The sequence below is a fragment of the Amphiura filiformis genome, chromosome 4 (assembly GCF_039555335.1).
Source record: "Amphiura filiformis chromosome 4, Afil_fr2py, whole genome shotgun sequence".
In the NCBI taxonomy this organism is placed as follows: domain Eukaryota; kingdom Metazoa; phylum Echinodermata; class Ophiuroidea; order Amphilepidida; family Amphiuridae; genus Amphiura; species Amphiura filiformis.
This window is the reverse complement of record NC_092631.1, coordinates 85,348,401-85,368,685: the sequence shown is the minus strand read 5'-3', so window position 1 is coordinate 85,368,685 and position 20,285 is coordinate 85,348,401. Positions and strand designations below refer to the sequence as shown.

At 37.1% G+C, this 20,285-nt stretch overlaps 1 protein-coding gene across 2 annotated transcripts; it reads right to left on the bottom strand.

Annotated features, from left to right (window-relative positions):
- Window positions 1-1,557: 1,557 nt before the first annotated feature.
- LOC140151569 (aladin-like) lies at window positions 1,558-17,116 on the bottom strand. Of its 2 annotated transcripts, none has more exons than XM_072173960.1 (12): window positions 17,001-17,116; window positions 12,448-12,622; window positions 11,284-11,470; window positions 9,902-9,993; window positions 9,396-9,541; window positions 8,088-8,231; window positions 7,209-7,329; window positions 6,052-6,176; window positions 5,203-5,436; window positions 3,985-4,125; window positions 2,937-3,021; window positions 1,558-2,219 (listed from the first exon to the last, which is right to left on the bottom strand). In XM_072173960.1, exons 2-12 carry the CDS (start codon window positions 12,574-12,576, stop codon window positions 2,064-2,066), a joined length of 1,560 nt encoding a protein of 519 aa, XP_072030061.1. In that variant the 5' UTR covers window positions 12,577-12,622; window positions 17,001-17,116; the 3' UTR covers window positions 1,558-2,063. The 2 variants fall into 2 exon arrangements, with proteins under 2 accessions (XP_072030061.1, XP_072030060.1); XM_072173959.1 differs by having other exon boundaries at window positions 16,986-17,114.
- Window positions 17,117-20,285: the final 3,169 nt, after the last annotated feature.

The window sequence follows — 20,285 nt, the reverse complement described above, 5'->3', positions numbered from 1 at the left end:
ATAAAGTATTTCAAGTTGAGTTACCTGAATGGGCGACACCCCATTTGACGTCTACCCTGTGTGAAAGATTAATATAAGGTCATGTCTTCCATAGGGGGTGCATGGATTGCAAATGCAATGGCCCAATACTTGTATCCTCCTTCATTACTACCTTCAAACAGTTAATTATATCGACACACCCTCTCAAATCAAATCACATATCTGTTAATTAGCAGCAGACACTGCATTTTACTTTGTAACTGGATGCAGATTTAGTGCAGTGAAAACTTGTTAAATTCAAGACCCTGTTAATTTTTTGTTAACTAGGTTCCACTGCATACTGTGTGGATTACTCCCACCATCTACCCAGACCATTCTCTCTTTATATACGTCTAGCCCTTTTCTATTCACAGATTATCCATTGTATTCCTTTTGTTTGAAGTTCGTTGCCTCGACCATTACCTAGAGTAATGGAGGTAGCTAGCTGCCCAGAGACCGTTATCAACACAATAGCTCAAGATAACGGTCTCGGGCAGCGAGCTAAACAAAAGGAATACCATGGACATTCTAGAAACACTATGGAAAGGATCACAACATACATGTAGAATCTGAGTTGTTTACTAGTCTCAGATAGAATTTTGGAAAAAATGCATTTACAGCTCGATTTAAATGCAAATGTTACATGGCAAGAGAAAAATTATAGAGGGCTCCTGCAGTCCGTATAACAGTAATTCATATAACACCACTGGTGCTCAGTTAGATTTATGCAAATTAAATTTTAATTAGCATAACGAAGTAAATATTCATAAATAAAAGTAACCCGTTATGTTGAATGTAAACTCAGTACATGTATATAAACTTGCCATTGGTTTTTAGAAGGGAATCTGCCTTTATCCTTGCCCAACCCAAAAACGCTCAACGGTCCATGCAAATTAGCTGCTAGGCAAGAACCCCCGGGATACTACCCCACCAGGGGAGCTTCGCAAACTAACCTGCGGTACTCATTACAAGTCAAGAGGCTAGGGGTGCAAAGCCTTACTGTGACCTACCCATAATGGGGAGTACCATTGGACACAACGTTACTAGGTCTTTCAAATATCTGCTTATACTCACATTTTTCTAAGATATAAATTTCATGGTGTTGAAACAGATGGTAGTCAAAACTCTAATTTGCATTATTCATTTATTCATTAGAATAACAATGGTCACGCGGTGAATAAACTGCAGCGGATTAAAGCAAGTAAATAACCATAACCTACCAAACCACTTCAAATACAATTGTCAATTGAGATGTATTGATTTTATAAAATCACTTGCATTTGTCATTAAATAGACTCGCACGCAGGATACATGGGAAGAATATTACACTATCTCGAGGTGTTTTTATTTTGGGAAAAAACCCACAACTTTTACAAAATAATACATCAGTTTTTTCCATTTGTTTTTTTTGGAAAATGAATACACTTTTACAATAAATTCGTTTATTTTTGCTCTCGCCAGATATAAGATATGTTAAGCATGTTAGTCGCTGGAAGGCTCGACCCTTGAGTCTCGCCTTCGAGCGACTAACATCTCACCATACCTCAACAAGACACCAATTATCTATGGTAATGGTCTGTTTCTCACCCTTTATCTACTACATAATTTTATAATTTGTTACAGTTATGCCCCTTTGTCCTGGAAGGAGGCAGTATAGTCATGGTGAAATGCTGCTGACATAACATTAGAAAAGAGTCAGTACTGATTATTGCTCTGTGTACAATGCTATGGTCATTTAAACCTCATATTAGATTGTATACATGGAGCCATTTTACTTTGAGTAAAATGCCAAACTGAATGATAATTTACGTTTTATGCTAGAGCATTTGTGTATGTTTATAGTTGGCGTGCATTATAGACACAATGCATTTCATGCAAAATGAAAACAAATTTCACACAGAATGCAAATTATAGCAAAAACTTTTATATGTCTGTTCAAGGCAAAATATAAATCTAAAGTTAAACTAGTTTGCCCTCAATGACAGGCAAACCTCTTGTTCTGATCACTTTGTGATGACAGCATTATTAAATATACGTCTGGACACCTAATCTTCCAATTGTTGATCCTGCAGAGAAAACAATTCCTGTTGTCTTTGTGAGGCTCCATTGGGGAACTGATAGGCTGGTATACGTCGCTCTGCTAGCACTCTTGTAGCTAGATATAATAGTGGTATGAAGGTCACCTTACCACTTAGCCAACACTGTGGATGATAAAAAAAACAAAGCTTGGATTGATAACAATGTTTGGTATAGTTTCATGTCCCACTGTGAGTGCAAAAACTTCTCATAATGTATAGCTGGTTCATGTAAGATGAACTTGCTTTACTTATGCATTCCTGGAGACTAATAACCCATTCCAAATTGGTACTTTGACATTTATTTATTTGGAATTTCATTCATTCATAGGAAGTTTGTTCATTGTTATAATTCGGCTATTGCTTGCCAGTGCATATAAGATGTTCTTTCACTCGCAGAAAAAAGGGGAAACTTAAACATTCTTGCTGATGATCAATAGCTATCAATACATTTATAACGTTTTTGGTTTTTAACAATAATGCTAAGTCATGTGAACCACAGTTTAAGCTCATGACCCCACAGGTTTGGAACCCTGATGCTTTGCTGGTATAAGATGCATGTCAGCATCAATATTATGAATGGTAATATTTAGTTTCAGAAAGCATCTCAGCAGGATGTGGAATGTTGCTTCTAGATAACACTTCAAATTTGGGTTGTGCCTTCAACTTATAAGCTAATAACTACAAGTGATGAGTTCAGATGCAAAATGCAATAAATACCAACTTAAATTTGTGCCCACCAAAATGTGTGTCCTTTATTAAAATGTTTGAAAATATGAAAAAGTAGCTTATTCTCATTATATTTGACCGTTATAATTGTCAATATCAATGAATGTTACTTACCACCGTCAGCATGGCTCCATGATCAAACTTTGGTTGAAATGAAACAAGCTGTGGGACCTCCCCTGTCTCTCCTCGTATGTACCCACTGTAGTGAAAATAACAACAGATTTATCACATGTAAATAATAGCCAGCTACTCTCATGCAGAAATATGTACCCATATTAAATAACATGCATGTAAAACTGGTTGCTCAAAAGAAGTCCTTGCCCACTCACTCCTGGGCACATTCATACATGAGATGCAATACATTGTATAATGCTCTCCAAACAGAGAAAGAGAAAGACTTCTGAGAATGGTGCTTAAGTGCCTACCATATTCAACTTAATTACTACCCCTTCATTAGTATCCCTGACGACTTATCCAACGTGTATAAGCGCCCCCTTTCAGTGAACATTTTGGCAAGAAATTGGATCAAAACTCAAAATTTAATCAAAGAAAACAATTTAGACATCAAGTTTCGTTCCTCCTACATTTCCTTTCTTGAATAGCAGCATTTATTGTGCAGTGTCCAGTTGACGTTCATAACATAGTTAATATCTCCCAATGACTTACTTAAATTGGCAGGGCGCTATTTATGTTGAATATGCTACATGTAAAAGAACATTTGTCATTTACAATTATTTCCATTGGTCAGCTGTTGAGTTAAGGCCAATAATATATCCAAACAAAAGGTTGAACATGTTCACCTTTCCAAGAAAAATCATACACATAGGGCGGAAATGACACCCTTTATATAAAGTCTTAGAATCTTCTTTATGAGAATTCATTCCATTCCTCTTGTGTGTCAGATTTTTTGTCTTTATTTTGGAATGAAAACACCGCTATGTCATGCTCCCCTCCGACCCATCCTATGATCCCAGAAATGAAGGTCAAATTACAAAATACCTTCATGATACAATAGCAAATTAGGTGTCATAATTTATTTTTTTAATCCTTATAGCTGTAATATTTAATATTTATATCAAAATCTCAAAAACTACAAAATAGAACGGATATCTGGTTTTGTTTGATTTTGCACATATACAGTTAACATATAATTGACACCAACCTTGGTATAAGTTCCAGCATAGGGTGTAATCTTGTGTTAAACAATGCTATGAGATTACTGCTGGTAGCACTACTCTGGAATAGAACTGCAAGTCTCTCTCCTGTAGAATCCCATGCCATGTCTTGAATTAGACCACCAGTCCTGGAGATTGAGGTTGGACAAAGAGACGACCATATTATTGCTTAGGAAGTGCTTATTATATGGTTACTTTCCACATTACTTTGGACTTTGCCACAATTCTTAATATACATTGGTGTGATATGATCCTGTATGAGATTAGCCCAATTGGTTTGGATTTTAAAACATATATGTGACATGATCAAAGGGAATGAGTCACATGTCGACCCTGGTCCAAAATTAGTTTTACACATCTTTCTAAAGAGGCCATTTAGAGCTTTCAGAAACTGAAATTTCCATGTTGATACGACTTTTCTTTGCGAATTTATCAATCGCTGAAAACAATCTAAAACAGAAGAATTTTAACACTTTCTTTGCCAATATCTCAACATTAATATTAGCGACATCCGACTCATTTCCCTTGATCGTGTCACATATATGCCTCAGCCAATACAAGCATGTAGAGTAGAACCACCTCATGGCTCTAAATGAAGCACACGGCTGAGCAACTCCAATGCAACAGAGTGCTATACATGATAGTAAAAGTCAAACATCTGAAGTGGAGCCTTTGTTCATCTCGACAGTTATGTGTGGATATATTGAAGGAGATGAATACATAAGGTGTTGGGTGTGCCCATACAATGTATGTTTTGCATTTTCTGTTTTTCTCTGAAATGATATGTTTCATTTATCAAGGGCTGAACTGGGAAACATTTTGAAGACAAGAAAATGGGAAACCAAACAGCATTTAATTATAAATGAAATTGACTGCAGACATATCAAGGGCTTCATCAGTGCAACACTGCATCATCCTCATTGTGTCAATTTTGAGAACAATATGATAAAAGATTTGCTCATACTATAAACCCACATGAGGCCCTGTTATACTGTCTTATAACTCTTATAAAGAGTGTGTCATGGAGATACTGCTTTGTGTTACTGAAAATCAAACATTCTTTCTAAAAATTTAGAACCAAAATCTACTTTTCACCAAAAATGAAGATGAAGCAGTGTTACACTGTGCCTTCAATATAATTGTCTTTAAAATAAAAAATAAAAAAACAACTAAACAGTTATTCAAGTTATTCAAAACCCACATACCTTAATTCTTCATCCTCCATTTCTATCAGCACTTCTGATAGGTCAGCGCATTTAACAGCTGATCGTGCTCCACCAATCACACTGTTTGTTTCAGCAAAACTAAGCGAGTAGATAAATGGTTCTTGGTCTGTGCAGAATAGTAGTAGTTTGCCATCAGGACTCCAGCAGGCAGCCTGGCAGTGGCCTATCAGCTTGGTGTATTTTTCACAAGTCCAGTTATGTGTCTCCCACACTCTGGAGATAATACAAAAGATATACAATTGCAGAATAGTTGGGGTATTTTTGGTAGCATCAAATTCACTTGTTAGTGAATGTTGATAATTAGTTAATTATTCATGTGTTCCAGCAATTATTGTGTACACAGACTTGGCAGCAGAGTACAAAAGAGCGATATTCACAAAGAGGATAACCTCAACTTCAGGGCTGGCTGAGGATATACAGTTTCATTTTATGTGATGCGATCAAGTAAAATCAGTCGGAAATTGGAAATATTTGTTTTGAGATCAAGCCAAACAAAGGAAATATATTCTTTTGTTTCCTCTTGTTTTGAAATCTTATTGCTCATATCTTTGGAACTGGTTGTTCAATTTCAATGGGGTTTTCTGCAAAATGCAGCTTTGTAAATATGCTTTTTACTATCCTATAAGAAACTGAAAATTTGATACTTCCGAGTTCCAACTGATTTTGCTTGATCGCATCACATAAAAGCTGACCCTCTCCCTTTCTAACATTAACAAACATAATTGACATTTTTTTAACTTGTCCATTCCTAACAAAACTAGTTCTGTTGATAGGGCTACATCAATCTCTTGGGTTTCTTCCCTTACACAGAACATATATTAAAATTACCTGAACACTGCTGATGGTGTTGCAGCAAAGAGTCTCGCATTATCAGGTGCCCATCTCAACAATGATACACCACCACCTCCACTTCGTCTCACAGGCACTGCCGTCTCTCTGGGAACATCCCAAACCTTAAGTCAAAGGTATAATGTAGAAGTAATGTAAAAGTGGATTTTCAATACATTTCACATTTGCCATTTCTGCACTCCAAACAGCCAGTATGAAAATAATAACGTGCAAATATTATACACATCTTGAATGTTTAGTATAAATGGTTAGAACACTTTAATGAGGATGGTTCTGTTTAATGGGACTTTGACCAGTTGAATGGAACAAATTCATATCTCAAATGAAAATATTCTTTGCATTGCACGAATAAAAACATTCAATATGTTTTGCATAACTGATATGCAAATTCATTTGATCTCATTTAATTTATAATTCACCATGACTGGACAAGATATATTTATTTTAGAAACAAGAGCCATAAGCTTTAATTGGTGAGTCTACATAGCCATACAATACAATAGTAACAATACATGCATGATTATTAGATGTGTGTGTATGTACAGTCTCATTCCTGACCCGAAGCTTTCATGCATGGTATGGTGAACGCAATACATTGCGCACTTTGGGATCACACAAAATATAGCAAAAATACTAAATATTAATTGACCAATTAAATGACAAGAATATTTGTAATAGTTTAAGTTATATAAAGAATAATATTACCCCATATCTAGAATGGTGACACCTCTCCTATCATAGCAGACATTAACCCTATGTTCCTCTTTGCAGAGAGAAAATCAAGTGTGTTACCACATATAAATGAGTAGCAGATAGGGCAGAAATGGGCATAGTTGCTAATGATGGTCAATCACACAATCAAATGTGTGAGTCAAATTTGCCTGTCTTACACACTGCATCTGCCATAGCATACAAGTGCAGTCTTAATATTTTGCATAAATGCATTGGCATGCAATGCTATGTATGATTTGTCAGACATGGACGATGGAAGAATCACCTCTCATGAGAATTCAAGGAGCATCAGCCCCCACAATGTGGGGCCCACATATCCCATACAAAGTATGGGCAATCCTTTGAACCGCATCTGCTTCTCATTGACCTTACCTGTGTATAATACTCTCAGTACCGGTACTTACCATAATAGCAGTGTCACTTGGTGATGCTGATGCTAACATGCGCCCTCTTGCATCCCAGGCTAGGCTTGTAATTGGTGAGTGACCACTAAGTTTTAAAATTTGAGCACAGCTCGGAGATGGTCTGTAAAAAGAAATTTACAAACAATCAAATAGTAAGCATGGTAAGCAACAGATATAAAGTTCAAAAGAGTTTACTTTAAAAATAAACTGAACATTTTTCACCGTTAGTTGTTGTCCTAACCAACATGTAGACATACATATTATATAAGATCACAGAAATATCAACAGGCCTGTGAAATGTATGCAACTGTAGCCAACATGCTCAAGGTTGTTGAAATGTTAATCATTTTTATTTATATCAACTTTCACACTTAATGATAAAAAGGACAAGCACTGTAGGAAATGGCACCGTCCATCAGAGACGGGTTGCATTCCTAATCGCCCTTTGCATGGATCTGCCATCTTGCTACCAAAACTAGGTTCTCCCTGTAAATGCAAAAAGTGAATTTTTATTTCTCATATTTTTCTAGCAACACACCAGAAGACTTTTGCAAAACCTATGCGGTAATTAAAGCACATGTTTGTACACACACACTTTGCGGGTAGAACCTTCGTTTTGAGATGACCATGCAAGGGGTCAATAGTGTGTGTTACTTTTATGGTTTATCCATTTGATGGAAGTCCTCAAAATATGTCGCAGCCTGTCAGATCTTTTGAGTCAAAAATATTATCTAAGCCAGCAACTAACTCAAAGTTCTGCTTTATTTTGACACCTTTATTAACATTAAAAGTGAGTTTTTAAAACCATTTTTTTGTAAAATTAATACTTGAGTCAACAATTTTTGTATTTTGTTGGAATTGGCCACATATACTGCTTACCTTGTTGAAAGAGATGTTGGATCCACATGCCATATAAGTATGCATGTCTGGCAAGCTACTGCTAAAACTGATGATGATAATGGTTTCCATGCCATACAAGACACTGAACGCTGGTACTGATGCTTGAGGGTAGGAACTACATCACTAAATAAGAACATATCAAAATAATAACGCCTGTTTAACAAAATCATAAGGAGAATCATATAGACACAAGAAGGGTAAGTGAAACAATTTCAAGTATTAGTCTGTTTCAAGTCTTCAGCTCTATAATGATAGATGTCAATGTTTAACAGACCCATGCTACAGTTTGTCCACTCTGAAGTACAAAGTGACAACGCACACGTATATAGCGTGTAAACAGTGCGCAGTGCTGCGTCTCTGCCGAGGTATACGCGCTTACAAAGTCGGCAAAATGTGTGCGTCCACTTTGTACTTCAGAGTAGACTGACTGTAGCCAGGATTTTTTCATGGTGGATGCGGATTTTTAAAATGCAGATCTTTTCAAGAGAAATCTGCATTCTAGCAACAGAAAAACACAAGAAGCCAAACTATAGATGAGGTGACATAAACAAATGCAATAGCACACAACCAGTTCACTGCCTTATTGCCCAATATGTAACTGGCAAATTTTAAAAGCACACACCCTCAGCAAAATATGCAAATATATACTGTCTGGCAATGAAAACTGGCAACCAAATGTTTGGTTGTCACTTCATCTATCCTGGCCTTTTGACTGTTGTACAGATTTGACACAATATTCAACACCTCTTCCTATACATATACCTTTGTACAGGGTCAGGAACCAGCCATTGTTAATCAGTGATGAATCCACACTTTACTGTTTTGGTTTTATTGTTGATATCAACAGAAAAATCAATGATCTTCTTATAATGTTGAGTGGCAATGACTATGACATTCCTCATAAATAATCAAGTGAATTAGACAATCTTAAGCTTGTTTTTGTTGTTGAAAGGGATTCTATCATGTTTCATGATTGTTCATCACCATTTAACAACTCACGCCCGCTGCGTCTGCATAGTTTACTTCGCTCAGGCAGCTAAGGCTACCCTCGCAAAGTAAAGCACCCAGACGAAGTGGTCACATTGTTGTTGTTGTTGTTGCTGTTAAACATTGATGAACAACGGTGACACATGATTGAATCCCTAATTCAGCTTTGAAAGGATTGCGCGTAGTACACAGAGTGAGTGACCGTGCATTACACACAAATAATCCACTCCTGGCATTTTTCTAACATTTGCTCTGATTGGTTTCTCTCTATCTAAGAGTGTATGAATTCTGGTTAAATACCTTGCTGATGTGAATATCCTGACAATGTTGTCTTTCCAGCACACAGCGCATTTGTTTGTGTGTGGATGCCATGCAAAGGCACGTATAGCTGACTCATGCCAGTCTCTGGTTGGGCTGAATAAGGCTGCTATCTCTTCACTTGACATCTGCAATGAAACAATTACCATATTAATTTATATTATTCTATTTTAAATAATTATAAACAAAAAATTATGTATATTGCTGCTACCTATCATGCAGAAAGCTGAATCTTGGTCAGCAATCAAGTTACCCCAATAGGATTTGCTTTATTCCATGTAGAGGTAACTTGTTTTTTGACCAAGATTCTGATCACTGCACCACATCACAGTACATCTTTGCAGGCAGACATTTTGAGACCATGGAACCTAGACAGCTGTTCCACATACAGAACACTGCTTTTCACCACAATTCACATATCACACCCAAACTTGTGTACATTTTAACAACTTTAGTATACAGGTCAATTCTTGCGTGCTTGCACTCACCGAAAGATGTGGATACAGAGAGCCATGTAAAGATGTCAACCACCGAATGAATCCTAAACTGGCACCAGCTACTGATGATGTCCAACTTGAGCCTGCATAGAAAAGAGAAAACAGTCAAAAGTTATTCATAGGAGAGCATCGTGGTGCAAATGTGAGCAAATGTATAGATCAAAAATACTTCCACTTTTTAAATCAGTAAAAAGCTACTGAATGAACAATTTGTAATTCAGCACAATTACTGATGTCAGTCCACCCTTAAAAACTTCATGACAGGTTTGATTTGGATGTATAGCACACAGTGTCATCGCCCCGATATCTTCATGGCAGAAATCGCCATGGTAGATTGAATCCACCGCCACGCATACATATCGACCTGTTTAATAGTTTCGCATAAATAGGCTGAAGGACATCTGACTAAGGCTACTGACAATAGCCCCAATTACCTCGGTGACTGACCTCGCTGTGTGTCAGTCAAGCATGGTATGCCATAGGTCATATTCTTTTGACAACCTTCACGATTGGCCTATACACTGCGCTATATAATTCGGCACATATAAATCAGAATTATTGCGGAATTATTGTCAGTTTTTGACTCAAGACGCAAGCTACTGTCTCAAAGCGCAAGCTAACGCCTATCATATCTGTTCAAAATATATATTCATGTGCAAGGAACCACATCTGGTTTCTTTATACGAAATCATTTACGGGAGATATTCATCATTTTCTACACCGTATCCAAAGATTTTCTTCTCATATCAAACTCGTGCATAGCAAATGCACGTGTATCGATCCCGGGTATTCATTTTAGTATCTCTGCTGTACCAAGTAATTATTAGCCAGGCGATGTAGGTGTGTAGCACAGCCAAGAAATTACTATCTGACTATTATCTCTTACAAGCAGGTTGCCAAATCAATCATATTTGAAACAGTTACAGTAAATTGGAGAGACAGGTGCCTTGTTCCATTCAAGCTTTATTAATATAGGCAGGTTATAAAGCACTACTCTGATGCATAACAGTATGAGTTCAAGCCCAATCAATGTTGTTTAGTTTACTCTCAGGCTAAACATGCTTGGAATTCTCCTCATAATTGTTCTACGTGTACCCTGTACAAAACTTGGGAAACTGACCCTGTCTGCAAGTTTCAAGTCCTTGAATTGACATTAACTGGTTTATGGAGTGATTTTGGGTCACTGTGGCCAATCTACAACAATCTGTGAAGTGATTTAAGAGGCTTTGTGGATTTGTGGCATAACCCGGTATAAGCTTAATATACATCCACACATCTGCCAGAGCCTGGAATGTGTCCAGCATGACTTCATAAGCACCAACTTTGTTGAAACCTACCTACATCTGATCTATCCCCCTTCCAATATGACTTACCCCCTCCTGCTTTGCTAGCAAACTCCTCCAGCATCCCCAAGAAGCCATGTTCACAGTACGCATACCAAGCTTTCTTCCAGGTGGCTACCCGTCCTTCATAAGGCAGGAATGCTGATTGAGCTGCCTCATCTGTTGCTAATGGGAACATCGTCTCAGGGGCCAGATGGACATTCAGGAACTCCATACCCTGAATAGGAACAGAAAGTAGCAATATTATTTACAGTCTGAGCTATAATTTGTGTGAGTTTATCTCCACAGCTTCTGATCTGTGGATGTGCAGGGGTAGTGCTAGAATAAAGTGCTCCAGAGTCTGCAGGGACCCACGAACTTGCAGAAAATCTGAAAGTAGGGGGTCTGTAGTAGAGTTTGGTGAGTCAGAGTTGCACAAATGCAGCATAAGTATGTCTGCAGTAGCGCTAGATTGAAAAGCTGGGGTCTGCAGGAACCCATAAACTTGCAGAAAAATTTTAAAATACAGGATTCGAACTGTAATTTGATGAGTCCGGGACCCTAAAATGCAGCCCCAAATATTTTAAGTTGTTTAATTCAATGTGGAGGGCGTGTGAGGGTGAATGCTATGCGTAAAAGTGTTACGGTGCTTGACCCATTATAAAGGGCTCTCACATGATGCATTAACAAATCACAGTGTGCGATTTTGAATAATGGGTTTTGAAGGTAATAGAATCATGAATAATGTATTCATTGATGAATAAAATAATATATGATATAAGAAAAATACAAAGTTGATTTTGCAAATCAATGCAAATTCTATGCAAATTTAAATAGAATAATCTTAAACTTTAATAATGCACATTTTTTAGTGCTATAGACATTTTGTTAAATAACACCCGTCTTATTTTCCATTTGTGTGTGCGTGTGTGGGCAGTTAGTATTGTATAAGTGGAAATTTCCGCGGCACATTAATTTTCGCACTTTTCGCATACAACACACACAGCTACCGTGAAAATAAAAACACACGACTATGTTCTTTAAAATGTATAGGTCTATGTAAGAAAACTCAAAATTGCAGAATTAAAACAATCATGTAGTTCAAAATCGGACAGCGCAAAAAATTATTTTCCATGTGTCATATGTAGCATATTAAAAAACAAAAACAAAACAAAACATAGTTATTATACATGTAGGCATTACAAAAGGCACTACCTGTACTCCCTGAGTGAATTTGGCTGGATCTGCATCTGCAGCTGGAGCTGTGACAAGTTCCCCATTCATTTCACATACTGTCACAAAGCCTTGATGAGGTGGGGGACTACATTCAGCTAGTGAACACATCTTCCCTTCCTATATTCTGGACAGATGGGGAGCACTTTCTAAATACCTAGATATATTGTGGAAAAAAAAAAAAATTTTAAGAATTATTATTAAATATACATGTTACATCATATGACGTCATCAGTGAGAGATATCCCGATTGTAGACAAGATATCAACACAGCATCACCATCTGCTGAAGACGCTAGTCGGACTACTGAAAATGTTCCAGGTGAGCGAAAAATAGTGTACGGTAGTTAAAACTTTAATTCATGTTACATCATGTTTTTAAGTGACAATCCTGCCTAAGGGATGACATGTGATTAAATGAATTATACATGTACACAAGTTCACTGTGGAGCTCAGCTATTAAATAGTCATCAGTCATTTTATTTGCACTGGAAATATTGATATGTATAAAAACCAAACAAGAACTCTCTTTAAAAAAACAATGCCATGGATGACGATCATCAATTGACAAGTACTTGCAAATACAATGCTAGTAATTATTTGCGTAAGTGCCACCAATAACATACTGGGAAATACTGTGAAATACTTGGGAATTTTCATATTGAAAGCTGATTTGAAAAATGTGTCTAAATATAGGTCTACAATGTACATTTTTAAATTCATACTTACATGTATAACAAGGATGGATGTATACCATGTACACTACTGACTACCGGTACATTGTACTATAAATATTATAAAACTTTGAACAGCGGGGATGATTTGATAAGAAGAAAAGTTAGCCAAAAATTAATATAAAATTAAAATATTATATTTTCATCAAAATGTAACCAATTTGAATGTATTTGATATCAATCTGGACTGAAATTGAAGTCCATCACCAGATTTCGTTGATTACAACAAAAATTATCCACAAGTAAAAACCGGGTTTTTTGGAGAACAATACTGTTACATAAGACGAAGAAGAAACCCACCCTACCCATTATTTCATTGTACTTATTGCAATTTGCCATAACACATTACGTAATCAACACAAAGCTTTTGTGAGGAGGGACTAGTGAGTGGATATATAAGAAATTGACAGCGGAGCTGAGGATACAAACAACACACCAATCATACATAGTTGACAATCATGAATTGCCGCACCGTTTTAGTATTTTACTGCATGGAATTCCGTAAGCACCACATGACCATGACAAATTATGCCGTATTTTTCCAAAGATCATCTCATATGAAGTAAGCTAAATATGATCTGTACTTTTGTAACATTCCGATCGCTTTTGATCATATACCGTATTTCGTCAAATAGTCGCCCCCCTCAAATAAATGCCACCACCACTTTTTTCAACCAAGATGTTTCAAAAATTCCGATATTTCCATGCTATCTTGTGTAGTAAGCTTACCAAGTTGCTCACATGGTCGGTAATAGCAGCAATAAATGGCGAAAATCTGCATCAGAAACCCGGAAGTGAACCAAAAGTCAGTGTCAAAAGTTCATAGTTCGTCATTTTAGCGTGACTTTTAAGCTTACCTAATGATTTTAACGGGAATTATCGTGCTAAAAATGACCTCTAATAAACGCCCCCCTTGGGAAAATGTAACGCCCCCCGGGGGCGTTTATTTGACGAAATACGGTATTATAATGATCGGCGAATTTGCTTGACACAAATGAAATTACAATGCAATACAATGCAATTTGAATGCGCAGCAGATCTATAGAAATAAGGCTGCCAGCTTTTAGGTAGAATTGGCTCGTGTCTGACCAGCCCCCTAAATCATGAAATGAATTATGAAGAAACATTCAGAAATCAGTCCCAGAATATTAATAATATTAATTTCTGACATGATCGTGTTCTGGGTCTGAACTGTTTCCATATGAAATCTCATGCACGCATTTAGAGGGGGCACAGCCGACCTGTGCCCCCCTTTGGCGGATCCCAAAAAATAAAAAAAGAAGAAAAGAAAGAGAAGGGAAGGAGGGAAAGAAAAGAAGAAAAGAAAAGAAAGGGAAAAAAGAAAAGAAATAAAGAAAACGGAACAACGTAAAAAGAAAGAAAGAAAATCTTCAGGCCTATAGCCTAATAAATCTGTAGTGAGTATCATACACCGGGTGGCACTCTCCAGGCGCTGGATTCAGGGGCGGCGCCTTCCTCCCCAAAAAAGAGGAATCAGAATTGGTGATATTTTCCTCATTTTACATTATGTTACACAAAAGATGACAAATTCATGACATGCGACCATATAAAGCAATAATTTATACAAAAGAGGTCAAAACTTGTCCACGAATGGCTTCAATTGGGTCGTCTTTTTGCAAATTTTAGGCTTTTTCAAACTAAAATTTTCCACAATAGTGACAAAATGGTCCACCAAATGGCTTCAATTGGGTCTTCATTTTCCAAAAGTTTCTCACTTCTGAGGGGGCACATCACCCCTCAGACACCCCCCTGCGTCGCGCAAATGCTCTGATTCTTATCCATATACTACATGTAGTTTGGAGCACTTTGTAATGTGTATGTATGTCTGTCCAATGAGGTCATCGCTCAGAATAGAAAAGGCAAGAATATGTGCCAAGATTCAAGTTTATATAATTAGGAGCACTGCCAAGAATCTGGGGCAAGTTTAGACCTGTCTACTGGAGACAGATTAAGTGAGTACAAAATAAATTGGCAGTTTTTGACATAATTGAGAATACAATGTATCCCTATACAAAACATCATTAAGGGGGTACTACACCCCTGCCCAATTTTGTGCCTATTTTTGCATTTTTCTCAAAATTTATAGTGCATTGGTGACAAGTGAGATATGTATATTATAGGGGCAAGGACTACAACTACTGCACTGGAAATTTTATATCAGCACAGACAACAGTTGTGGAGTTACAGTCAAAAATGAGGGAAAACCAATATTTGATCAATAAATCAATAACTACTTGCCTTGAGTTGCTGAATTTTCAATGCAGTAGTTGTAGTCCTTGCCCCTACAATATACATATCTTACTTGTCACCAATGCGCTATAATTTTTGAGAAAAATGCAAAAATAGGCTCAAAATTGGCCAGGGGTGTAGTACCCCCTTAAAGGGAGGGGAAGTCCACTGTATGTCTCCCTAGGACAAAGGTCAGGTCAAATCTAAAGTTGCTGCGATTGGACTGTAATTCGGGGAAAATGATCCCTGACACTTGGGGAGTGTGAAACCGCAAAGGTCATCCAAGGTCAAAGGTCAGGTCAAATTTAAAGTTGCTCTAATCGGGCTGTTACTTACAGAAAATGATCCCCGACACTTGGTGAGTATGAAACCACAAAGGTCATCTGAGGTCAAAGGTCAGGTCAAATTTAAAGTTGTTTCGATAGATCGGGCTGTAACTACGGGAAATGTAGTAAGCCTATAATCAGACAGACTTTATCAGTCTAATCTTATTGCACCATATACTCATTAATTGCGCAAAGAGTGCCAACTGCATTGAAGTTGAAGCTGTTATAAAGAGCTCTTACTTAATCAACTTCAAGTTGCAACAGCAACAACAAATGCTGTCGTTCTCTAGTATTTTATAATTTTCAGGAGTGCCCCCCCCCCTTCCTCGAAATCCTGGATCCACCCCTGTGAAATCTTGATGGCAAATTGGACAAAAGAAGCACATGGTTCTACTTGACAGCTTTTTAATCCCTATTCATGTATGTTACGTGAATCACGCTATTGTGCAGGTATGCCAGGCAAACCTTAGTTAACACATTTGCTAGTCAGCCAAATTTGCCGACAATGTCAATGCATATTTACATAGAAATTTAAAAGAACTGGCCGGTCAAGGAAACCTACATAAATGTTTTCTATACTTCACTTGACCCAAATATATGATTTTTTATGGTGATAAGACATGGGATTTTGATAGCAGAACCATTAAAAAAAGCTGCTATCATCATGACATGAGACTAAGATCTAGAAACACCACCGAAATGTAGTCCGAATAATCAGTCCCAGAACAAATTATTAATTTCTGACATGATTGTGTTCTGGGTCTGAACTGTTTCCATATGAAATCTTGATGGCAAATTGGACAAAAGAAGCACATGGTTCTAACTTGACAGCCTTTTTTAAATCCCTATTCATGTTACGTGAATCACGCTATTGTGGACCGGGGGGGGGGGTACTCACTCAGTACAAATGACCATACAGGGACGTGCCACAAACATGGGTAGCATTTTCAGCCTTCTGGTATAGGCCTATCAATGACCCCTTTTTCAAAGCCTATTTTGGTATATGAATGGGTCCTTTTTTTTTATTTTCTAAATTTTTTCGGAAAACAGCCCAATTTTTCCTTAATCTAGCCAAAATTTTCAAAATTTTCAAGAGTAGAACAATTTTTAAATTTATTTCTCCCTGGAATTCTACCCATGACATGCTTATAAATTGCATATCCTGTCTTGCAGATTCTACGGATATTTAAATGTCGGTTCCAATTGTTTACCTGCTTCTTGCCTACCTCGTCCAAGTGTGATTTGAAAGAATGTTCACGTGGATTTCCCCAATTTTACTTCCTAAAATTCAGATTCGGAGTTTCAATTTTGGCTGGTATCAGCAGCTCGTCGCCCATATGCGATTGGATATTCCTTTTCACGATTTTAAGCACCACCACGGAATAGGCCCCCACTGCATCTGCTGTCGTACTCGTTTTACCATATCCTGGTCAATCTTTCATGTTTTAATAATTTTGCTATAGTACATGTAGGCCTAATGTTGTTTTACCATATTCTGGACAATCTTTCATGTTTGATAAATCAATGTAAATTGTGCTATCAAATTCATGTTTAATACCATATCCTGGTCAACACTTCATGTTTAATACTTTTTCTAGTAATGTCGTTTTACCATATCCTGTTCAACCTTTCATGTTTAATACTTTTGCTAATATTGTCGTTTTACCATATACAACCCCTCAAGTTCAATAAATCACGTAAATTGTGTTACCAAAGTCGCTTTACCATATCCCGACCAAGCTTTAAAACTTTTGCTAGCCTATGCCGTTTTACCACATTCCGACCAATCTTTCGTGTTTAATACCTTTGCTAATAATGTTGTTTTACCATATCCTGGCCAACCTTTCTCGTTTAATACTGTTGCTATGTTGTTTTACCATATCCCGATCAACCTTTTATTTTTTTTGGGGGGGGGCAAAAGTAGTGTAATGTTGCAAATTACAACAACATATCACCTTTGCTTGTGCAAGTAGTGTAAAATGGAAAGGTTTTGCGCGCTTCGTGCTCAATTGTCCCAGTAAAAGCATGTCAAAAATTATGACCATCAGGAACATTTTCATGAGCGGTGATGCATCGCCGCTCATATGCAACCGGGACACCAATAAAAAAGTGCGCAGCCTGTATGGCATACATACCTTGTAACGGGGGCAGCTTAATAATCCCTCTGGCTCAATATTGGGATTTTTTTATAATCAAAATTTACAATACTTATGGCCAAATTAGTGTGAAAAAGGCTTAAAGTGCGATTTTCCTCAACATGCTCAAGGAAACCTTCAAAGACCATATTATTTATTTATTTGCGATATATTAGTAGATTCCAGATCAGTGAAAAAAGCACTGCTTAACCATATGATAATTAAATTATTAAAAAATTGGTTGTTTTTTTCATTTGCTAAATGCATGCGAAATCAGCCGGTTTAAACTCTTCTAGGTGCTTACAAGGTAAAGGTATAGAGGTAAATACTAAATTGAACACTTTCAACGCTAAACTAAACACATAGACAGCTATAGACACTCATGATGAGCACATCAAATCATTTGGGTATTAAACGTATATACAGGTTGAGTAAAAAAGTGCAATACACTGATAGCCAGAATGGAGTCAAGTGACTCTATGAGTGGAGTATTAAAACTATTGTCTGTCCAATTAACTTAGACACCCAGTTTTTATTACTTATTTGAAAAAATATCCACTTACAAAGAAAGTCATGAAAGAAAAGTGTTAACATTCGCCGAGACCTAACGGGATTTTTGTGTTTCCAAAGCATTGAGTGAGAGTTTACCAGAAATTCTATTGAAATTGGAAGGTTTTTCTCAACACTTTCAAAATAATCCGGTAGAAGTTGGGTACCATTATTTTGGAAGGTCTCATTATACAGATTTGTAGGTATGGTGATTTTGGATAGTGAATGGATGAATAGTAAATCAATTATACTCCTCACCAAAAACATTTTATAAAAATGAAAAATATAATTCAGTTCATAAAATGCAGACAGTGTTTCTGATTGGCATATTTATTCTTAGTGTATTAACTCAGTGATCCCAGCTGTCCCTCAACCAATTACAACAATTCGGCGCGGTATTTGAATCTTCTTCTGTGCATGCTTTTGGCTTGGTCCAATTCTAAGAAAATACAAATTGTATGCCCTATGAATGTTCTGATGTTATTGGTGAGGAGTATAATTCACAATACACTCCAGACGCATAGTAACTTGCCCTATCATTTGTTATAATGCACCAACTGTGACATCTTTTGAGTTATAGAGGTTGTGCATGAAATTATTGATTGGCTCCAAACAAAGGATTTGAACCGGTGTCCTTCACCGAAATCATGGCACAGTGCAGTCCATTCAATCGAATCTTGTCATCAACCTATTTGATCGTAGTGTATTTGTTATGCGTGTGAGACGACCTCTCGCGGTAGATTGCAAACATGCTTTTGTTGAATGCATTTGAATAGACCGCCATTATTGTGAATCAGTAAAAGGAAAAAAAAAAAAAGGGTGGAATCAATGATCAATATGCATGATTACAATGTTCAAACACCCTTACTGTAAATAGATTATCCCATCAAAAGTTTCAAGTCATTAGGAATATTCGGCTGGACCCAGATATCTTGCTGTAAATCGGTCAAAATTGAATAAAAGTAGACAAGGAAGAATATTTTTTCATCTCTTTACTAATAATTTCTGTTAGGTCTAACCGTGTTTAGCAACTTTTCTTTCATGACTTTTTGCCAAAGTGAAAACTTTTCGAAATATATCCTAAAAACCGGGTGTCTAAGTTATTTGGACAGACAATAGCACTGATTCTCCAAAGGAGTTACCTGATTATCACAGGAGACTGAGGAGAGTCATGCAGTTGACTCTACCTGTGGGGTCAATTGACTCTACATTCAGAGTCGTCGACGGAGTCAAGAAATATATGAATCTTCAAGGGAGTCAGACTCTGTAATTGCTTGGCTCTTGACACCATGGAATGTATATTCTCCCATTCCAAGAGGAGGGTGGTCAAGTTAAATTTTCTCCAAAGTGTCGTCTGACAATAGAGAGTTCCCGTGTTTTGGGTTACCCGCCATCTTGGAGGGAAACCTAAACTCCGTTTACAATTTTCAGAATACCAACACTCGCGCAATAATTAGCAAATGTTATTTTGTAGAATGTAGCACCAATAGGGTCATTGACTAAATCAAAGGAATGAGGAATACGGCGGTGCGAATCACGTTATAAACACTATTGTAGTCCGTTCCGCTTGAAAACACGGGAACTCTCTATCGCCTATGGCGTGAAACTCAGAATAAAGTCTCCTATTCCGGTAGGTCTTTACTTTGAAATTTTATTTTGATATACATCTATGTGTATCATTATTTTGTCTTTTTTTCGGACTGTCGGAGTGACCCTATTGATGGAGTCTGGGTTACTCGGAGCAGAGTCCAGCCACTACGCGACTCTATGTCTAAAATGACTCTATATTGGGAGTCAATTGACTCCTGTGTAGAGTCATCAACAGTG

Bases quoted from the DNA above. Each gene is read 5' to 3' on its own strand.
- LOC140151569 (XM_072173960.1), bottom strand. From the start codon at position 12,576: ATGTGTTCACTAGCTGAATGTAGTCCCCCACCTCATCAAGGCTTTGTG. The intron at 6,177-7,208 runs GTAAGTACCGGT...CTTTGACTTAAG, and splicing joins CAAGTGACACTGCTATTATG to GTTTGGGATGTTCCCAGAGA. The intron at 3,022-3,984 runs GTTGGTGTCAAT...TTTTCACTACAG, and splicing joins ATGCTGGAACTTATACCAAG to TGGGTACATACGAGGAGAGA.